A 21,882-nucleotide genomic window follows, 5' to 3' on the forward strand; every position below is an offset into this window, starting at 1 on the left:
TAGTTGCTTGTACAGGGACATCACTTTATTTTTACTTCAATTTTTATTGTACCTGAGTTTTTGAATGTACTTCACTCCCACCCCTTCCACTAATGAAGTTCAACCGTCCTCCACATAGATCCAAGACCGCATATACAGTCATAGTAGCCTTACAGTCATAGTAAACAGTATGATCCAAAAATATGTTCGCGTTTTCTAGTGACGAAAGAGCTTTCAATATTGAATCATTTTCGCACAGGTACTGTCGTCCATTTGCCTACGTCGTATCCCGGTTTCCCCCACCAGCTTTTATTCGCCAGCTATTGGCTGGACTGTCTTAGCTCTTTTCTGAGAACATTAATTTCTGTTAGAAATTGGACGTCTACGTAATATTATACAACTGTTTAAAATAACTTAAATAAAAGGGCCTCGTTAAGTAATTAATTGTCACGTGATTTCCTCCCTTTCTACGACCCTGCGACATAACCACTTGGACGGACAGTAGATAGTATGTCTGAGTAATTTTATCTTTTCGGATCGGGCAGAAGTGAAGATTGAATTTACAGTACGTAAGGTACTCTTTTAGAGAGTAGGTACAGAATAATTTCAACTTGAGTTACTAGTACGAAGAACGAAACTGGTAATTGGGATTAGGTACAATAGTCTATAGTGCGATAATATGCACGTTAGAACTGAAACCTGTATCGAAATGAACGGCCACCATTTTCAAAAATGTGTATAAATATCCATATTATGATTATTTTTCAATTTAACTTCATTCTCTATATTGTACGCTAATGTGCTGTAGACAGTATAATATAGCCTACACTGCATAATGAATACGTTCACATGGACAGCTCAGTTCGTGAGTAAAAACACTCATTGTTAATACTGTACTGTATCCTGATTAAACAAAAACCTAATGAAAATTATCAAACTCAAAAGCGAAATATTTCCTAGTTTACGTAAATGTATGAACTACTTTTCTTCCCTCCTATACCTAGTAAAGTGATTTGTTTGTATATTACGCCAGTTTCATCGAACTCCAGTCGTGGAAGGAGATAGCAAACGGCGTTGATCCAGAGGTATAGGCAAGTTAATATTAGAAATGTTAGTAAAAATAAAATGATGTCCCTGTATATTGGCCGTAATATAATATAATAGCCACTTTTTAAGTTCACTACTACCACTACCACTACCACTACCACTACCACTACCACTATCACTATCACTATCACTATCACTATCACTATCACTATCACTATCACTATCACTACCACTGCCACTACCACTACCACTACTACTTCAGGATGTAGTGACGTAACAGGTAGAGGTAGAAGTACAAAACATTATCGAACGTGACACGGAGCATCCATAAGGAATTCAGGCCAAGTAGCCTATATGTTGTTCGTGCATCCGTGATGGAATGAGTTACGTGCTGATTATGCTACTTGGCTAAGTCGGTTCCACCATTTGCCACACTATGCATTTCTTTCTAGCTATCAAATACGTATACCCTACCTTTGGTGGTGGTCTGCCATACCTCACAGATCTACATACGTCTTCATGTCCCCATCAGGCAAGCAAGAACCTGGGGATAATGTTTGCTTCTTATGTAGATACTATGGGTTGTTTGTTCTTGGTCACTCAGGTGTTGATGAGTGAAAGATATGTGTCCTTAATCCCTGCGTATGGCGATTATCATAAACATCGCTCAGATAAGCATCCCAGTAGCCAAGATATTACTCAATAAGCGTATGGAAATTAATATAGACTTATACCAATTATTTAATAAAGGAACTATTAATAATTTCTCAATCTAGTACGAATTGTAACTAGAATAACTTTTCACTGCCTAAGCACAAGAACAACGATCAATAACTGATGATCGCTATTGCATCACATAACGCAAGCATTTCATTAGCATACTTTCTACTTTCCCGTGCCTTTCATCCCGCGCTCTTCTTCTCCTGAGTAACAAATAATACAATCCACCGCACCAGCCTGTCACTACCAGTCTTTAAACAAATCGCGAAAAATACCCACTATACGGATGATAGATTCGGCGTTGTACATCCACAAGTGGTGCCCTAGAAGTACGTCTTTCTCTTCATTAGGCCTATGTATGAGGGGCGATAACTTGAGAATTGACAATCATTTAAAAATACATCTCTCTCTCTTTTTTTTGTATTTTCCTTTTTCTCTTTGTGTTTCCCTTGTTGTCTTTGTCCTTCTTGTCCTCGCTTTGTTCTCCTTGTATTCCCTTTATTCTCCTTGTATTTACTTTGTTCCCCTTACCCTCGTCTCCTTGTATTACCCTTGTTCAACTTGTATTCCCCTCGTTCTTCTTCTCTTCCAGTTATACTTGTATTGTACTCGTTTAATTTCTCACACCACACACACATAGTTCTACGTAAAGATATGCAGCATAGAAAAAGATGTGCACCTGTCGCAAGGTGATCGCACCTGTACGTAGTTCTACGTAAAGATATGCAGCATGGTATAGCCCCGAACAGATGCTTTCCACCACAAATGCGAATCGACGATCACGGGCATTCGAACCCGGGTCCTCAGTCATAGTAAGTCAAGTAATTAGATTTACTTCATTTAATTTAGAATGCTCATTATTATTATTATTATTATTATTATTATTATTATTAATTGTATTTTTTATTAATTGTATTTATTATTAATTGTCATTGAATGTAATTAGTTACCACTGCCACCGGGTATATACCCATTCGCAGTGTGAATAAATACATACACATACAAGTCAGTGCTTTGCCAAATGTATTGGCAAGACAACGTGTGATACACCTCACTTTAAATGTGCGAGATTGTTATCGTGTGTCGAACGGTTTTTACCACAAAATAAACGTTATTCCGTGTTCTATATATGGATATAAATGTTATTATGTGTATTAGATATGGGTATAAACGTTATTTCGTGTTTTAGATATGAATATAAACGCTATTCCGTGTTTTAAATATGGATGTAACCGTTATATTTTAGATATGGATATAAACGTTAATCCGTCTTTTAGATATGGATATAAACGTTATTCCATGTTTTAGATATGGATATAAACGTTATTTCGTGTTTTAGATATGAATATAAACGGTATTCCATGTTTTAAATATGGATATAAACGTTATTCCAAGTTTTAGATATGTATATAAACATTATTCCGCGTTTTAGATTACGGACTTGTGATTGAGAGATGAAAATTTTTCTCTGGAAACTACTTAGGTACTTCTCATATCTAATGCATACCTGCAGTAGATGAGTACTATTATTTATTTTATGGCTTGTCATTACTTATGTTCTCTAAAGGAATTATTTTTAGCTTCTACGAAATATTTCTGGAATTTGTAGCACATTTGGCTTCAGGAAGGAAAAAGCTGAGAGAGATGCAATTGAACTTCTGCGAACAATCCGCGAAAGATGCCTCGAGAAAAATAAAAAAGTGTATGTAGTATTTGTGGACCTAGAGAAAGACTTTTGACAGATTGAATTGGAATAGACATACAGGTATCCTGAAGGAAATAGATGTCGATTGGAAAGAGGAGCTATTCAGTCATATTTATATGAAACGAGTCAAAGTCAGGATAGGAGAAGAAATAGAGGGAAGTGAAATAGAGAGATGAGTGCGATAAGGATGCCCTTGTCACATACCTTGTACAACATCTACTTGAAGGATTTAGTGAAGAACATGGAAGGGGAGATCATAGGAGAAAGAGAATAAATTGCATAAGATTTGCTGTTGACTGAGGTTGTTAGCAGAAGAGATGATACTAAGGGATATGCTAATGGAGCTAAGTGACAGCTGTGAGCAGTGTGGAATGAAGATAAATGGAAACACGACGAAGACTATGATCAGAAGAAAAATAAAGAAGGTAAACGTGCGAATTCGAAATTATGCAATAGAAAAAGTTGACAGCTTCAGATACTTGGGGTGTACTATAAGAATTATAGGTATAAATATTATGCTTTTTTTTAATAAAGCTTCCGTTGCCATTGCTATTCTTGTTTTGACTTTATGGCAACAGCTCATATTACTAATAATTAGCATCATTTTTGTACCTCTAGAAAAAGAATTAAGGAAGATACTAGTGAAGTGTTTTGTATGGATTCTGGCATTGTGTGGGATACAAACGTGGACATTACGACGAAGTGAAGCGAAACGATTGGAAGCATTTGAAATGTGGATATGGAGAAGAATAGAGCGTGTAAAATATAATAAGAAATGACGCTGTGTTATAAAGAGTAGAGGAAGAAAGAATAATGACGAAACTAATCAGGAAGAGAAAAAGACTGGTTGTGTCACTGGCTAAGAAGAAACTGCGTATTGAAGAATGCACTTGAAGGAATGGTGGACGGGAGAATAGGATACCAAATGATAAGACATTAAAATATGTGGATAGTATACGGAGATTAAGAGAAAGGAGAAAAATATTAAACATAGGAGAATGCTGAGTTTGCAGTGAAAGACCTGGTCTTGGGAGAAAATTATGAATGACTGAATAAAAATAAATAATTTTATTTACTAAAAATAAATAATTTTATTGACTAAAAATAAATAATTATAGTGCAGTAAATTCTGTTCCATAATGATGATGGCAATGATTATGACTAGGCTCCGTATCCCAGCTACCTAAAGATTGAAATTAAGACACATCGGGTATATAGTACGCCGAACACAGGTAATGCAAAGGATAAGGATATAAACAAACACGTCTCGCTGGGTGTTCGTGGAGTACAGTCAACTTCCGACATTCTGAAGCTATACTAGTAAACACATGCTTGAGCCGTGATGTTCATTTTCGTCGTGATCTTTGCAATGAATAATAACGTGCATTCGTAAGTTACGGAACTTGAACAAATGCGGATGTCACTTGAAACGATTTTATATTACAAGAAATTCTTTCGACAGCACATGACGTTATTGGTGTATGATGTAGTACAAGATATTCCTATTGTCTGATATTTTTTTGTGTTTCATTAGGATATTGCATATGTCGCTAATCACTGGAAATCCACCAATTTTCTATGTATTTTTCTAGATATTCCCTAAAATGTAGATTATTTAATTTATTAATTGGGATGTTGGCACTGAACATCATGGTAGGCTACACAAATCCATGCTAAACGTGGAGTTAATATCTTCATAATTTTTAGATTTTGATGGTACTGGTTCTTTTGGATTACGTTCGACACACTTTCTGTGCCTTTTGGTATTGCAGTGTCATTCAGTGCACTGTTTTTTTTCACTTTTATGTTTATTTTACACAATGTATACCGGTATGTAATATTGTCTACATAGACAGTGAAAATATTAGTTCAAATATCCCCAACTGTGCCCTGCAATATTTCACGCTTGAGCGTCTTACGTAAGGCATTTTACCTCTGCAATGAACCTTCAATCAGCCACAAAGATGAAGTTATTTAAATAATATGACTAGTAAGAGCAGTGATCGATAAGACTACTCACTATGACTGCGTCCCGGTTTTGACTTTCTAGAGGAAGAGTGCAGAGGATGCGTAACTATTTTGTATACGAACGTACCTGTACCTGCGCTGTGACGTCATATATACTTCGAATCAGGCAACTTCATTCCAGTTTATAGATAGCTGGAATACGAACCCTAATTATGACATTGACGATGTTAAATGACACTAGTACCTCAATAATTGAGCAGAAGACGATCTACCAGAAGGACCGAGATGTTATTACGATAAAATATATTTATCAACAGTAATCTCACTAGAGGTTTTGATTTATCTAGAGAAAATCAAAACTCGAGTGGGATTTAATTGACTATTACACGATTAGAAGAAAGTATATGAAGATTAGAAGTAACGAAGTACTCCAATACAATAAAATATTAATTGACTTATGAAAATACAACTGTCTTCAAATGTATTATTGTACCATCTCAACATTACAAATATTACGCTAGATGGCAGTAGTGTGTTATGTTTAGCTGTTTTCTTGTTATCAGTTGTGCCAACTATGGAATCTTCATTGAACTCTGTGGACGGTTACTAGTCAAGAAGGCTTTGTTGATTCAGTTTCATTTTTATTAAAAAGTTACATTCCACTTTAATTATCCGGATCCCAGTAATCAACGTCACTTGACAGATGATTTTCAATAAATCTTAGTATTAAACAATCTCTGATACGTGACTATTCATAATATCATATAGCAGAAGCTATAACATAACCTAAATAATATAAATAAATGTTAGAAAAGTTTTAATTAGGGATGATGAAATAAACAAGAAACGTTTCAATTAATGATGATGAAATAAAAAATAAGCATGAATAATTAAAAAAAAACAATTATTGAAAGTACAATTTTCAAATTTGAATGTTTTAGTGGTTGGTGGTTCAGTTGATGTTATGTTAGACGTGTGCATAAAAGAAGTGGAACTCGTTGATGTACATGGTGTATTCCTCAACGTATGCAGGATTTCCGAATGGTGCTCTTCATTTATTTGTAAATAGGATTTCAGGGAATATGCATAGCTAGGACCAGTGATCTTTATTAATTCTTGTTATTGAATGCCAATGCGAGTCATATTTGAAAGTGCTGTGTATCGACTGGAGCGGTTTGTAATTTTCTGTTTTTTTTTTTTTTTTTTTACGTCCGGGCCATTGCAGTTTGAAATGTTGGCAAACAAAGAAACAAATGCTAGGGTAGTGATAAAAATAAACAAATGCTAGGGTAGTGATAAAATTAAACAAATGCTAGGGACGCGATAAAACTGTGCGATAAGCAGCCATGATCGGTTGAAAGACGTCCTTTCGTACCGTTTTATTGGTCAAAAGTAGTATGACGTAGTAAAAGTGTAATAGTCAATTTAATTTTGGAAAAACAATAATCATCCGATGTCTAAGAGTAAGTAGTAGTGTGTTAACGCAAATGGCAACTACTTAGAATGAGAAGTATTGTGGTGACTGGAGGACATTCATGGCTACAAAGAGGCTGGTAAGCAGGTTCTTATTATATTCTTCTATATCATCCCTTCACACGTGGGCATAACAAGTGCATCACACCCACGATCTTGTGCCTTAGAAGCGGAAGAGACTCATGTGAAAGAATCCGTACACAAGACGACTTTCCTTTGTGCAGCTTGTGAATTATGAATGACTGATACATCCCACATAGAATAATTACACATCCTCTTGCCTAGAACCACTTGTATTATAGTCATTATTCATGATGCTCCCATCCAAATATAAGTTAATTAAGATTGCAAATAATGAATTATGTTCTGGAATTGAAGTAAGCTTTTGTAAGCTAATGAGATAATAGGTAACTGTGTGCTCCTAGTTCCTGAGTTTGTCTTCGAGTTAGAACATTTATACAATCTTATTCAACATGGTCGGCCATGATGCATGCGACGACGGTTAAGGTGTGAAAATTCAAGGCATTCATACACAGTTTACATGAAAATGTATAGTCATTGGTTATTTTTTTTTTCAGTGTTTTACTGAGGTACGTGTGGTTGAATGCCAAGATTTCCATGGCACAAGATGAGGACACCGTCGATTTTGGCACCACAAAAATTAATAAGAATGTAATCGTACCTATCTTTAAGAAGGGGGACAAGACTAACTGTAGTAACTTTCGAGGAATATCACTTTTGTTGACGTCGTACAAAAGTTTGTCCAATAATCTTTTGAGAATATTAACTCCATATGTAGATGAAATTATTGGGAATCATCAGTGTGGTTTTTGGCTTAATAGATCAACTATTGACCAAATATTTTGTATTCGACAGATAATGGAGACAAAATGGGACTATAATGGTACAGTACATCAGTTATTCATAGATTTCAAAAAGGCATATGACTCGGTTAAACGAGAAGATTTATATGATATTCTTATTAAATTTGGTATTCCCAAGAAACTAGTTCGATTAATTAAAATGTGTCTCAGTGAAATGTACAGCAGAGTTCATATAGGTCGACTTCTGTCAGATGCGTTTTCAATTCACTGTGGGCTAAAGCAAGGAGATGCATTATCACCTTTACTTTTTAACTTTGCTCTAGAGTATGCCATTAGGAAAGTCCAGGATAACAAAGAGGGTTTGGAATTGAACGGGTTACATCAGCTGCTTGTGTATGTGGATGACGTGAATATAATAGGAGAAAACCCACAAACGATTAGGGAAAACACGGGAATTTTACTGGAAGCAAGTAAAGAGATAGATTTGGAAGTAAATTGCGAAAAGACAAACTATATGATTATGTCTCATGACGAGAATATTGTACGAAATGGAAATATAACAATTGGAAATTTATCTTTTGAAGAGGTGGAGAAGTTCAAATATCTTGGAGCAACAGTAACAAATATAAATGATACTCGGGAAGAAATTAAACACAGAATAAATATGGGAAATGCCTGTTATTATTCGGTTGAGAAGCTTTTATCATCCAGTCTGCTGTCAAAAATCTGGAAGTTAGAATTTATAAAACAGTTATATTACCGGTTGTGCTTTATGGTTTTGAAACTTGGACTCTCACCTTGAGAGAGGAACAGAGGTTAAGGGTGTTTGAGAATAAGGTGCTTAGGAAAATATTTGGGGTTAAGAGGGATGAAGTTACAGGAGAATGAAGCAAGTTACACAACACAGAACTGCACCCATTGTATTCTTCACCTGACATAATTAGGAACATTAAATCCAGACGTTTGAGATGGGCAAGGCATGTAGCACATATGAGCGAATCCAGAAATGCATATAGAGTGCTAGTTGGGAGGCCGGAGGGAAAAAGACCTTTAGGGAGGCCAAGACGTATATGGGAAGATAATATTAAAATGGATTTGAGGGAGGTGGGATATGATGATAGATGCTCAGGATAGGGACCAATGGCGGGCTTATGTGAGGGCGGCAATGAACCTCCGGGTTCCTTAAAAGCCAGTAAGTAAGTTAGTTGTTGTACTGTTCTAAAGAGCCACACAGTTTTACTCAGTTATTGTAAATAGGTTTTCCTTAATATAAGATTTTCCTGCGAATTTGCAGTCTCAAAAAATTTAGACAAGACACATTTAATAATTTGAAAAACAAGTTAATCTCGCATTACTTTCGAAAATATATTGCAGTGTTTTATTACGCAAGGTCATGTCCTTCCTTTCGTTCGAATATTATTTAAATAATTTTACTTTGGCATAATGGAATTATTTTATGAACTAAATTTGACGCGAGATTTTGCGTAATGAAAATGTGGCAATATACCAAGGCAAAGAACAAATTCAGTACCGGTAGCATTCTGAAAGAAAATATTCTCTTTGTTATAATAATGTAAATTATGTTCTCCTAATGGAAAATAATATCTAAAAGCATGTTTTTGTAAACCCTAACAAATAAGGAATGATAATACTAAAACTTAAAGACTTGAAATTTCGTGGGTTGGTGAGTTCGAATCCTGCCTTAACATACTGATATGCTGTAGAAGTTTATTCAATGTGAAGGTGCTCTGTGGTGCTGATCTCACATCATAGGAACCCCTCTTTCTGCGTTGGTTTTTGCCACATGACAAATTACAGTATTGCCACTTTGAGACAAGGTATCTCCAGCGAATAGGGAATTACAAGTATTGGCACTTCGCGTCGGTGTCTTTGATGTAGCATGACTGATTTCAATTACCTTCAAACCTGCTTGAGCGTGAGATTCTGCTTTTTTCCTAGAGTTGGCGCTATAATCACACTAACTAGCAGTCGACACAGCGGAAATATAACACATACAATTAATACATCTAGCTATTTATGTACTCAAATAAAATAAATTGGACGATTAAATAATAATCCGTCATTATCTGTAATATCTAGACTCTAGAGTTCCTTCATAATGAGAGTTGAGATGTTGACCCAGACAGAGGACGGACACTGGAAATTTCCTTTTCTCAATCGTACTATCAAGGACTGGAATGCTTTACCTGCAGACTTGTTAAAGGCTTTACCAATAACCAAAAATGTATTTAAAAATATGCTTAAGGACTTCACTAATAGAAGGTAGTATATTATAAACAGTATGTAAAGGTGTAATTGATGTTTGTTATTGAAGTGTTGTATCAGTGAAGTGAAGTGTGTTGTGTCAGTGAAGTGTGTTTCTGTCAGTGAAGCTTTATAGTTTATAGTGGCAGTGCAAAGTATTTGAACAGTAAAATGTTTTTGAAGTGTTAGTGAAATCAGGACAGAATCAGTGAAATATGTCGTAGTTCCAGATCAGTGAGTGAGTTGTCAGCGAAATGAGTGTAGTGCTGAAAAGTACTTGTGCAGGTATGAACATATCATACTCGTGGGCTTTAGTTCGAACTTAGGGTTAAGATACAAATTCGATTTACTTTAAATGTTATTTTAAGTGACCGTGCTTCGTTTAATTTAGAATGCTCCCTGTTATTATTATTAATTTATTATTAATTGCGTTTATTACTGTCATTATTGAGTGTAATTAGTTACCACTGCCACCGAGTATATACCCATTTGCAGTGTGAATAAATACATACATACACTCATATTACGTATAATACATATATGAATGAATGAATGAATTAATTAATGCATGAATGAATTAATGCATTTAGTCATTATATCCCGTGAAGGGCAAAGGCCTCCTATAAAAGTGGTAGCTCGTTATTACCCGCCTGGTGAGCCATTCCAGGCGAGGTTTCACTTTGTCGGTCTGTATACCTTTAAAACTAATGTCTACTATCTAGCACTAGTCATGATTGTAACTATTAACAGTATATATTGTAACACAATTAACTACTTCTAGTTCGTATTAGTACTAGTTATTTCCACTTAGATCTTGATCACTGTTTACATGTCGTCTTCACATATCCGCCCATCTGAGTCGTGGTGAAATCAAACGCCTAGAAGCTCCGGACCTCGTCCTCATTAATTGTCCTGCTCCCGTATGAAATACTTCAGTCATTGTCAGTAACCAGTAACCTCAGCTTAACAGATGGTGTATATTCTATATTGCCATCGGCACTTGCAAAATGAACGAAAAATGTAGCCTAAGAACCACAAGATAGAATAGAATATGGCAATAAGGAAATAATGTGAATTATCTACCTGCAACGAAGTCCATTTTTTAAACTTAATGAAGACAATAGTTGTGGATTCGATGTTCATCCGTAGCTAATATGTCCTCTTCTCACGTGCAGTTTCGGCGTCACGCTGACCCCACGTTACTGGAGACTTACCATTAATGATCTGCGAATCCATTTAAGCCTTATACCTGGCGACACACCGATCTCACGTCCCAGTCTGCTCGTTAGACAAGTGGAAGGTTTCAGGGTCAGTTTTCTGAGTATAGTGTTCCGAGTCGTTCTGTAAATTAAATGCATTAGTATAGACCGTCCGCCAGCAAACAGGTTTCGCCTTAGTAAATGCCGTCGGCTTTTTACTATTGTAGATCTAACTCGATTTCCGAGGAAATAGTGTGTATATTTTCCCTAGTTCAAGAATGGGGAAATTTTTATGTTGCATAGGATGAACAAAAAACAAAATCTGAATAATGTCAAGTTTTAGAGCATTAATATTCAGCTGATTCAGAACACGTGGAATATCCAACGTTCACCGTGGAAGCTTAAAACGCATGTAAACGAAACCTATCCGGACGTACTTGATAAAAAGAAGTTTGAGAAAATATAGGTCTTCCGAATGAGCAATCCTGTAATTGAGGAAAAAATGTAACTATAAAAGGTCATAAAATATTTGAATGTAAAATCTTGAATAACAATAAAAGGAATCAAATAAATCTTTTATAAAATTGCAAAATCATTCCACAACGAAATCTGGCGTTCAAAAGAAATGCTTGAAGATCCTGTGAATAAAAATAAGGAAATTTACCTAAACCGTGATATAGAGATTTTATGGACCTAATGTTGACCAGATAAAAATTATTTTTACTTGAATTTTAGATTTGAGGGCAGTTCGTCCAAGATTTTTGGTCCGATCTTATATTCGTCGTATGAAAAACTCGTCCAGAAGATTTCATAAAATTCTGTTTAGCCCAATATGACATTTCATCCAAAATAAATTAGTCCAATGTAAAATTTCGACCAATCTAAATTTAATTTGTATTTATTATACATAATTATATTAAATTAGATAAAATGGTGAAACTACTAAATCAACTTAGCCTTACTCAATAACTTCTTCGGCTGGGTTTATTTTCAAACAATATGAGATTAACCAGAGCAGAAGACTATCTAATCTGAGGTTCGCAGATGATATCGTCTTATTCGCTGACTCAGCAGCAAAACTGCAAAACATGATTGAGGAACTGAATATCAAAAATACTTACATTGGACTGACCATGAACAACACAAAAACAAAAGTGATGACAAACGCACAGGAGATCGCAATCAGAGTAGACGACACAGAATTGCAGTATATCTCTGAATATGTGTATTTGGGTCAAATAGTTACCTTCTCACAAAGAAACCACAAAGAGATCAATAGTAGAATTTCATCGGCATGGAAGGCGTTCTGGAGCCTGAAGTTCATATGGACGGACAAGACAATCAACCGCAATCTCAAGTTCGAGGCACTAGAGACATGTATAATCCCAGTTTTGCTATACTGCTGTCAAACTTGGACACTGTCCGAGAGACAACGCTCAAGTATACAAACATGCCAGAGGAAGATGCAAAGAAAAATACTGGGCATCACGCTACGAGACAGAATGACAAACGGAACACTACGAAGACTGACGAACACTACTGACGCAGCAGAACGAGCCACAGAAACGAAGTGGACCTGGGGGGGACACGTGGCGAGACTACAACAGACAAGATGGACCCATGCAGTCACGATGTGGGACCACTATGTCGGAAAGAGAGGACAGGGAAGATCACGGCTCAGATGGTCTGACATGTTTACCAAAGAGGCGGGGAAACAATGGTCGAGGACAGCAAAGAACAGAGTTTTGTGGAAAGAACTAGGGAAGGTCATTGTAAATAGATAACGTAATCAGTGTTAAGATATTGTAAATAGTAAAGTCAGTATTAGTGAAATAGTGAGATAAGTTTTGTAAATAATAAAGTCAGTGTTGAAAAAGTGTCAGTTAAATAGTGTAAATAGCAATCAGTGTTTGTCAAAGTGCTGGTGTTAGTATAATGTGAATAGTGCAAAAAAAAGAACAAAGAACAGAGTGCTGAGACTAGTTAGAATCTAACAGTGTTATCAACCATGTCACGAAAGTAGCATACACGACAAGCTCGCCTGGATTGGCTCACCAAGCGAGTACACTTGAGCCATCCCTGTCGAGGGGGTTCTAACCCCATCACAGGAGGCCTATGCCCAACATAGGACATTATGGCTAACATTCATTCATTCATTCATTCATTCATATTTAAATCCGATTTTCAGCCTTGTATTGGGGATATTGCTGAACTAAAGAGAAAATGTACTCTTGATTACGTAACTTAGATACCGGCTTTTCAGCGAGAAGGCGTGTGTTATCCTTTTCGTTCTGCCTCTGCTCTTCCTTTAGGGAGTCAATGAACCTCCAAAAGATGGATGATGAGCTAATAATAATTTTTAAGATGAAGCATTGGTTTTCCTCTGTCACTCACAATTTCTAGAATGACATAGGTGCCTTCGTTGTGTTCGCTGACTGTTGGATGAGACAAAGGTATATAGGGGACGAATAGGACTGGACGAAATATCCTTCCGGATGAGACAAGTTGTGTACAAAATTGATACATTGGACGAGATTTGGGTTGGACGAAAAAGATTGTTCGAAATGTCCTGGAAGAGAATTTTATTATATTATGTTTTATACCGTATCACATAGGCCTACTTATGCAGTATGCTATCGTACAATATTGTAATGTTCAAATTCTTTTTCAGGGAGGACGCGCTGGTGCTACGATGAGGATTGTTCGGAGTAGGATGCCGATCTGGAAGCTCCTCGTCTGTCTCCTAGCATTCTCGGTGAGTTGCATTACAGTGGTTATCAATCAACGTAAACTAATGCAGTATTTTTTTCAGACGTATACATAATATTAAAGTAAATGACATTAATGCCAGAATTATGTACGTAACATCTTATTTAAATTACATCGGATATATAGGGTATTTCAAAAGTCAGTTCAAACATTAAACCGCTATAAATATTATAATATTTTAGATAGGGGAAAAACAAAAACATCACAGTGTTGGACAAACAACGGGGTTTACAAAACATGGGAAGATGTCCGCCGTTCTCTTGTTCAACGTACAGCATTCTTCTGGCACACTGTGCACAGCATTTTGCAGATAATGTCTTGGAAAATTGGCAATTTTTTGCGAGATAGCATATTTCAGTTGCAGTATGGTTGTTGGATGTGCCAGGAAAATTGTTCTTTAAGGTAACCCCACAACCAAAAATCGCCCGGATTGAGATCTGGAGATCGTGGGAGCCACATTGTTGGAAAGTGCCTACCGGTACTGATGATACGATCGCCAAAAATCTGCGTAATTAATTGTTTTGCTGGGATAAAGATGTGGGGTGGAGCGCCATCTTGCATGAAGATTATGTTTTCCATATCGTGATTCCTCAGTTTGAGGATGACGAAGTTCTGTAACATGCTGTAGAAGCGTTCCCTGTTTACTGTAACAGTCTGTCTTATTCCATTATTGTCCACACCTCTGGAGTAACGGTTAGCGCGTCTGGCCGCTAAACTAGGTGGCCCGGGTCCGATTTCCGGTCGGGACAAGTTACCTGATTGAGATTTTCCCGAGATTTTCCCTAAACACAATATGAGCAAATGCTGGGTAACTTTCAGTGCTGGACCCCGGGCTCATTTCAACGACATTGTCACCTTCATCTCATTCAGACGCTAAATAACCTAAGATGTTGCTAAAGCGTCGTAAAATAACCTACTATAAATATTAATGGTGGAGTTAACACGCGTAATTGCAGACTTTGGTCGAAGAAGACAATAATGAAATAAGACAGGCTGTTACAGTAAACGGGGAGAGCTACTACAGCATGTCATCCCTAAACTGAGGAATCACGATATGGAAAACATAATCTTCATGCAAGATGGCGCTCCACACCACATCTTTATCCCTGCAAAACAATTAATTACGCAGATTTTGGGTGATTGTGTCATTAGTAGGCACTTTCCAACAATGTGGCCTTCCCGATCTCCAGATCTCAATTCGGCCGAGTTTTGGTAGTGGGGTTACGTTAAAGAACAATTTTCCTGACACATCCAACAACCCTACGGAAACTGAAAGATGCCATCTCGCAAGAAATTTCCAATATTCCAAGACATTAGCTGCAAAATGTTGTGCATGGTGTCGCAGACAGAATGCTGTACGTTGAACAAGAGAACGGCGGACATCTTCCCAATGTTTTGTAAACCCCGTTGTTTGCCCAACACTGTGATGTTTTTGCTTTTTTTCCTATCTCAAATATTATAATATTTATAGCGGTTTAATATTTCAACTGACTTTTGAAATACCCTATATAACGCCTTCACTTATACTGTAGTGCGTACTCTGATGTAATGCGGATTTTATTGCCTGGTGTTATCGCTGGAAAAAAATCCTTCCCACGGAAAGATCAGTAGATATCGTAAATAAGATCGGATTTCACTCACTCGCAATTTCTGAGTCAGTCCGGAGCGAGAATCATTTAATGGGAGAAAATTTCTAGACATCGGTTATAAAATAGTTGTCTTTAACAAAGATCACAATCCACCCGCTGACGCGGCACCCCTTGCTATAAACAAGGAGCGGTGTACAGGTGCTATTACAAAGATATGATTAACTGTTTATTAATGTAAGTATTTTTAAACTACAGGACCTATTGAGAAACAAGAAGATTATAATTAATGGTTAATTTTTTAATGACATTAATATTCAGAAATGATAAAATGATAATTAGAATTACGTTCGAAAGCTACTGAAAACAAGATGTTGATAGTTGTATTGCAATTTTTTATTTGACACTATTTTCAATCTACGTATATTCAGGAACTGTAAAACAGTAATTGAAATTATGGACTTAGCCAGCCGTCGACAAATTTGTACTCACGATGACATCACTGAACGCAAGCCGCAATACATAAGATGTAATGTCAGTCGAGGAGTATAGAGTACTCCGTTCGGATCCCAGTGGCGGACTCTCAACACAAGCATCTGACGTAGACTACAAAATATTGATTTATAGATAGACAGATTATATTTTATTTCACCTTAATTTTTACTGTGCTACAACAACCTAGGAAAATACGTCACAAATTGAAACTCTTAATACAACTCGTTATTTTCTTCTGCTAGTCACGATCTTTGTTTAGATATTATATGTTTTCGTTCAGAAAAGAAGTGTTCCGAAATATATAAAATATACGAGTAGAATCAAACACAGCAGCTATGTAGGGTAGCGGCAGGCGACCTATGATAGGACTACAGATATTTTCTATGGAGAGCATTTTAAATAAATCTATGGGCTATGGACTATTCTGAGTAAAAAAGTTCATATAAACATGCGTCCAATTTTCAGTGAATGTGAAGACACAGCTTTTTTAATGTTATGCACAACAAGCCTTGCAAATGGTATGAAGGATTGGCAAATGACTACGTACGAACGAACAGAACTCTGAGAAGAGTATACTGAGATGGTCTGAGGGCAGCACTGTTCATAGTGGGTGTTGAGATAAAGCTTTTCGTAGTTAACCTGTACATATGAGTTCGCGCTAAGTCTGAAACAGATGACAAGCACCCAGTACTCTGAATAGCATGTGACTGCAGTTGTATTCTTACACAGCTGGGTGTACAAGTGTTTCACATTCATTGGCCACCAAGGTCCCCAGCACATACTCCTGTCGATTTTTTTTTTATTTTAGTAGGTTATTTTATGACGCTTTATCAACATCTTAGGTTATTTAGCGTCTGAATGAGATGAAGGTGATAATGCCGGTGAAATGAGTCCGGAGTCTAACACCGAAAGTTACCCAGCATATGCTCATATGGGGTTGAGGGAAAACCCCGGAAAAAACCTCAACCAGGTAACTTGCCCCGACCGGGAATCGAACCCGGGCCACCTGGTTTCGCGGCTAGACGCGCTAACAGTTCCTCCATATGTCGATTTCTGTCTGGGGGGGGGGTGTGGATGAAAAGCGAAATGTACAAAAACAAAGTAAACACAACATACAAATTGGTTGCTGGCATTATGAATAGTATTGTCCTCATAAAAAACAAGACGACCTCAGAAGAGAAACATTTACTATTGCCAACAAAGAAATAAAGTGCTTTGAAACTGGTGTGGAATTTTTTAACCATTACTTCCAACTGTTAAAATGTACTGATACCATGTAAATAAGCAATAAATAAAAATAATCATCAAGTAATTTGTCTTTCCTTCTTGACATTTGTAACGCTTGTTATACGTATACTTCAAGCAGCTGCATCTCGACATCCATTGAACATTTTACACATAATTATATGAACTTTTTCTTCAGAATAGTTCACACTATCAGCTCCTAAAATATTTAGGGTAGAGTAGCATAAATCGCACCGCTTCCTAAATGGCACCACTGCTAGTTTAAAACAAGTTACTGTAGTAGTGTGGCATCTAGTGGTATTTTTACAATCTACCATATGAACTTCCACCAAGTCGCTTGATTTCTGCCACTTCATTGTGTCAGCAGCGTGGTGATAGTGTATCTAATATAATCGCTCAGGTGGATGTATATTTAACTAACATTTTGTAACTAAATAACGGATTTGTATGCAAAGAAATCCATAATCTTAAGATGTTATTGATTTAAAGAAATATTAAAGAACATTTAACTTAGTAGAATTTTCTAAAATGTGGTGATTATAGGCTAGAATGGAGGAAATAATAACTTATCACATAGTTGCTCAATTCGCACCACTTTGTAGGTGCCTAATTCGCACCGGTGCGATATGAGCAACTGTCGCAATTCTAGCCGTACAATAGAAGGCCCCAAAAATTTTAACTGAACGAGGAATGCATCAGATGGTTGCAATATCAAGTGGTGAAAAGTGCGTTAATACACCAAGTGTGTGTTTTACAAGCGCACCAGTTATTTTATGCCACCTATGATCATTTTTAAACGTCAAACAGTGCATCCTACATTATCAGCTGGTACTCCTTCAGGATCGTTATTTGTTTTCTCTGAATCAGGTTATATCAATTTTTATTTTATTTTATTGGGTTATTTTACGACGCTGTATCAACATCTAGGTTATTTAGCGCCTGAATGATATGAAGGTGATAATGCCGGTGAAATGAGTCCGGGGTCCAGCACCGAAAGTTACCCAGCATTTGCTTGTATTGAGTTCAGGGAAAACCCCGGAAAAAACCTCAACCAGGTAACTTGCCCCGACCGGGATTCGAACCCGGACCACCTAGTTTCGCAGCCAGACGCGCTGACCGTTACTCCACAGGTGTGGACGGTTACATCAACCGTGAACTACTTGTCGAATAGTCAAACAATTTATTTGCCATTCAAACCTGTCATAGAAAAAAGTGCTGCTTCTTTATGTCCACCTATACAACCCATTCCAAAAATTTAGAAGCTAGATTATCTCGGGAAAATGGTGTACTCTTCTTCCAGCTTCCTCGTCATAACACTCATAGGCCCAGCCTTTAGATTTTTCTATCTTCAAACCATTTCAGACAGCTAAATCATGAAGCAGTTCTTAGGTGGATTGGAGATAATCATGGAGAAAAGGTGACGCAGTTCACAGTCTGAACTGTCTGGTGAAGCACATGGTAAATGTGTAACAATAAAAAACGCATTCAGGAAGTTTAAATGTTAGGTAATTTATGCTTATTTTTTTCAATTTCATTTGAAGATGCGTTACTCTCTTTCATTAATTTCAATAAACTTGTAATTTGCATTTATTACATTATTCATATTAAATACTTTCAATATGTTCAATATTAAAAGCTTTCCTTCATCCTGTTCCCTGCAGATAAAGAGGTGCGATTTAAGAAACCGCAGGTGCTATTTAGGAAACTAGTTGCCTAAATGGCACCACTGACAAGTGTTTCGAAAATGTCATTCTAATTAAAAAATATTAAATCAAATTCAAGGATTCTTTTTTACATGAAAGGTAAATGTTCTGGGAATGTATCTCTGTAAAGGAATGCAGAAAATAAAAACTGTATTGTTCAATAAAAATGATAAATGCTAAAGTGGTGCGATATAGGCAACCTTACCCTACTACATATTCCTGCTGAATCACCCTGTACGAGCAGGGAAGTTAAAGTACTTAGAGAAAAGCCGCTCCACGCACGATTTACCCTCCGCAAATCAAACCCTCTGTCTTTCGTGAGAATCCATGACTTACTGCTGGTTTTAACGGATGTAAACTACCTCATGGCCGTATCGGATGCCCCACATAACAAGACAAGCTATTACGGTCTTGAAGCGTGGTAGATAAAGGGTAATTGAGAATGTTATAAGGTAAGCTCACAGAAAGAATAGCTGTCAGAGTGCGGGAAATGTATAAAGACCTCAGACTCTTCATGTGGGTGCGGTGCACTCTAGTCTTCTTCTTGATGTAATAATAGGAAGGAGCTTTCTGCCTCTTTCCCACGCTAGGAATTAGCCCACAAGATTGTATCTGTAAATAGAAATACATCGGATGACAGGGTTTCGTTTAATTCCCGAGATAATCTATCCCAGTGTTTCATAGTTGCACCTGCCGAAAGAAGTATAAGATGTGACGGCATGCGGAAGAAAAAGGGAAGATGTGAAGGATGTATGGGTTCGACTCCAGTTTCACACAACAAATATCTGTGTGTCACACATAAAAGCTATGAACCTTGATTCACTTCTTGTTTACTAGAAGGCCGTGGTTTTAATTGGAAACTTTAATTAGTTGAGATAATTAACAAGTTTTGTCAGTTGCTGGTTGAGTAGGCCGTAAACGAAAGTGAACATTGGTTTTCGTTCAGAATCTAGACTTTAGAGCAGGCATGCCAATTGATGCCCACAGGAGCAAGCGTGCGCTTTAGAGCCCAGGAGAGCCTGAGCGCTTTACAGCGGAAAGTAAAGAGACAGACGAAAGAAGTAGTATATGCCGCTTGGTCGAGCTATATTCAGGGATGGCCAGCACTGATTCAATAGATAAAGGGAAGAGAACGTATTAAAACTGTATCCATGGTAATTTTTAGATCTGTCTGAGAAGTATAAGTGCATTATAAGAGTGTAAGTTTTAATTTTAATGCTCATTTTTCACAAGTTTGATTTTTTTTTCATTCAAAAGAAATATTTATTTTATTGGGTTATTTTACGACGCTGTATCAACATCTAGGTTATTTAGCGTCTGAATGATATGAAGGTGATAATGCCGGTGAAATGAGTCCGGGGTCCAGCACCGAAAGTTACCCAGCATTTGCTCGTGTTGGGTTGAGGGAAAACCCCTGAAAAAACCTCAACCAGGTAACTTGCCCCGACCGGGATTCGAACCCGGGCCACCTGGTTTCGCAGCCAGACGCGCTGACCGTTACTCCACAGGTGTGGACTCAAAAGAAATATTTTCTCAACTTTTTTAATAGAAAAGTGAAATTTTCAGATATAGGCCTATTTATTTAGTAGCCTTACAGAATGTTTTCGTAAATCTAATAAACCGAATATACGTATTACTGAAGATAGTGTATTGAAAATTTTGAAAATATTCGCATGGAAATTGTTTGTAAGGAAATTAATTAACAAAGCAACTACTGTTACATCATAAGCAAACGATACGTGCCCATGTGTTGTAAAAATGTCAGCTCTATAGCTTCAGCATATTTCGAGAAAATAATTTAATATTCTGATGATAGGAAGTTGCTCACAAATATACCTTAAAAGCATAATGCGATAAGAGTTTTGTTATGTAATATTAGTTACACTTAAAACAGATACAGTACCTAGGTAACTTTGCTTTGTACTGTAATATTGTTTTGATTAGTTTGTTGATTACTTTTGCAAGGCTAAAGATACCATCAATATCAGTTCCAACTTATCATGTCATACTCAATCTCTTTTTTTGGGATATCACTTTCCTTATGAATAATGTGTTTTATCCATTTAGTACAGTATAGTTGTACTACTATGGAATTTATGTGAATATTCCTTCTTAACTCTTTATTACGTTATAAACGTTTAAAACACAACTGCAATATTAAGAAATTGGTATTAGTACGTTTGTTTTACAGACAATATAGATAATGTCAAACAGAAAGAAGTCATATAAAAATAACGACATAAAATTTCAAGTTCCGTTTGAAGTTTGTGCACCACTGTTTTCTTAATCCACATGTTGTTTATTCATATACACAACCCTTTCTCTTTCCATACTTAGTGCTTGCTGCCCGCGCACGACGTGAATGTCAGAAAAATGCACTTGCTTTAACATCACTGTTCTAGAGTACCAGCTTTTTTCAAGTCAGTCTACAAATGAAATATACTGTATGGGTTCTATGGTGGAGAGGGCCACAGTCAGCTGATAGTATCACTGAAGTTTGTAGTGTTTGATCCCCTAGAAACTCTGCTATTAGCCTAGTAGAAATTGGTCTATTAGGTTTTCTCGTATGAGCACACCATATACTTATTTACTGTAGGAATAGATGTTGATATACGAGCATACTTTACATCAGCAACTATAATTATTGCAAAACCAACAGGAATAACATTTTTAGATCTTATCAGAGTACTTATTTTTCGTCTGAGTTTCGTTGTAACTCCGTGGTCAGAAAGAAAACGTCAGACATCTTTGAAAAGGTTTTTTTTTTCTCAATACTTCATTCCCGCAGACAGTAGACAATAACAGCTCTGTGACCAAGATTTGATTCCTACCAGATTTTTTAAGAACAAAGAATGTGATTTTGACTAAAAACAAAAGATCAGTACAAACTCTAATTACGATTCT

General features: G+C 36.7%; 1 protein-coding gene across 1 annotated transcript in view; it reads left to right on the top strand.

Moving 5' to 3' along the window:
• Positions 1-21,882, top strand: part of m (miniature) — a 540,138-nt gene that overhangs the window by 258,776 nt on the left and 259,480 nt on the right. Inside the window, exon 2 of the mRNA XM_069812940.1 lies at positions 13,852-13,935. Within this exon, the coding sequence (XP_069669041.1) occupies positions 13,873-13,935 (63 nt within the window). The 5' untranslated portion in view covers positions 13,852-13,872. The remainder of the gene's footprint in view (positions 1-13,851; positions 13,936-21,882) is intronic.

The sequence above is a fragment of the Periplaneta americana genome, chromosome 16 (genome assembly GCF_040183065.1).
Source record: "Periplaneta americana isolate PAMFEO1 chromosome 16, P.americana_PAMFEO1_priV1, whole genome shotgun sequence".
In the NCBI taxonomy this organism is placed as follows: Eukaryota; Metazoa; Arthropoda; class Insecta; order Blattodea; family Blattidae; genus Periplaneta; species Periplaneta americana.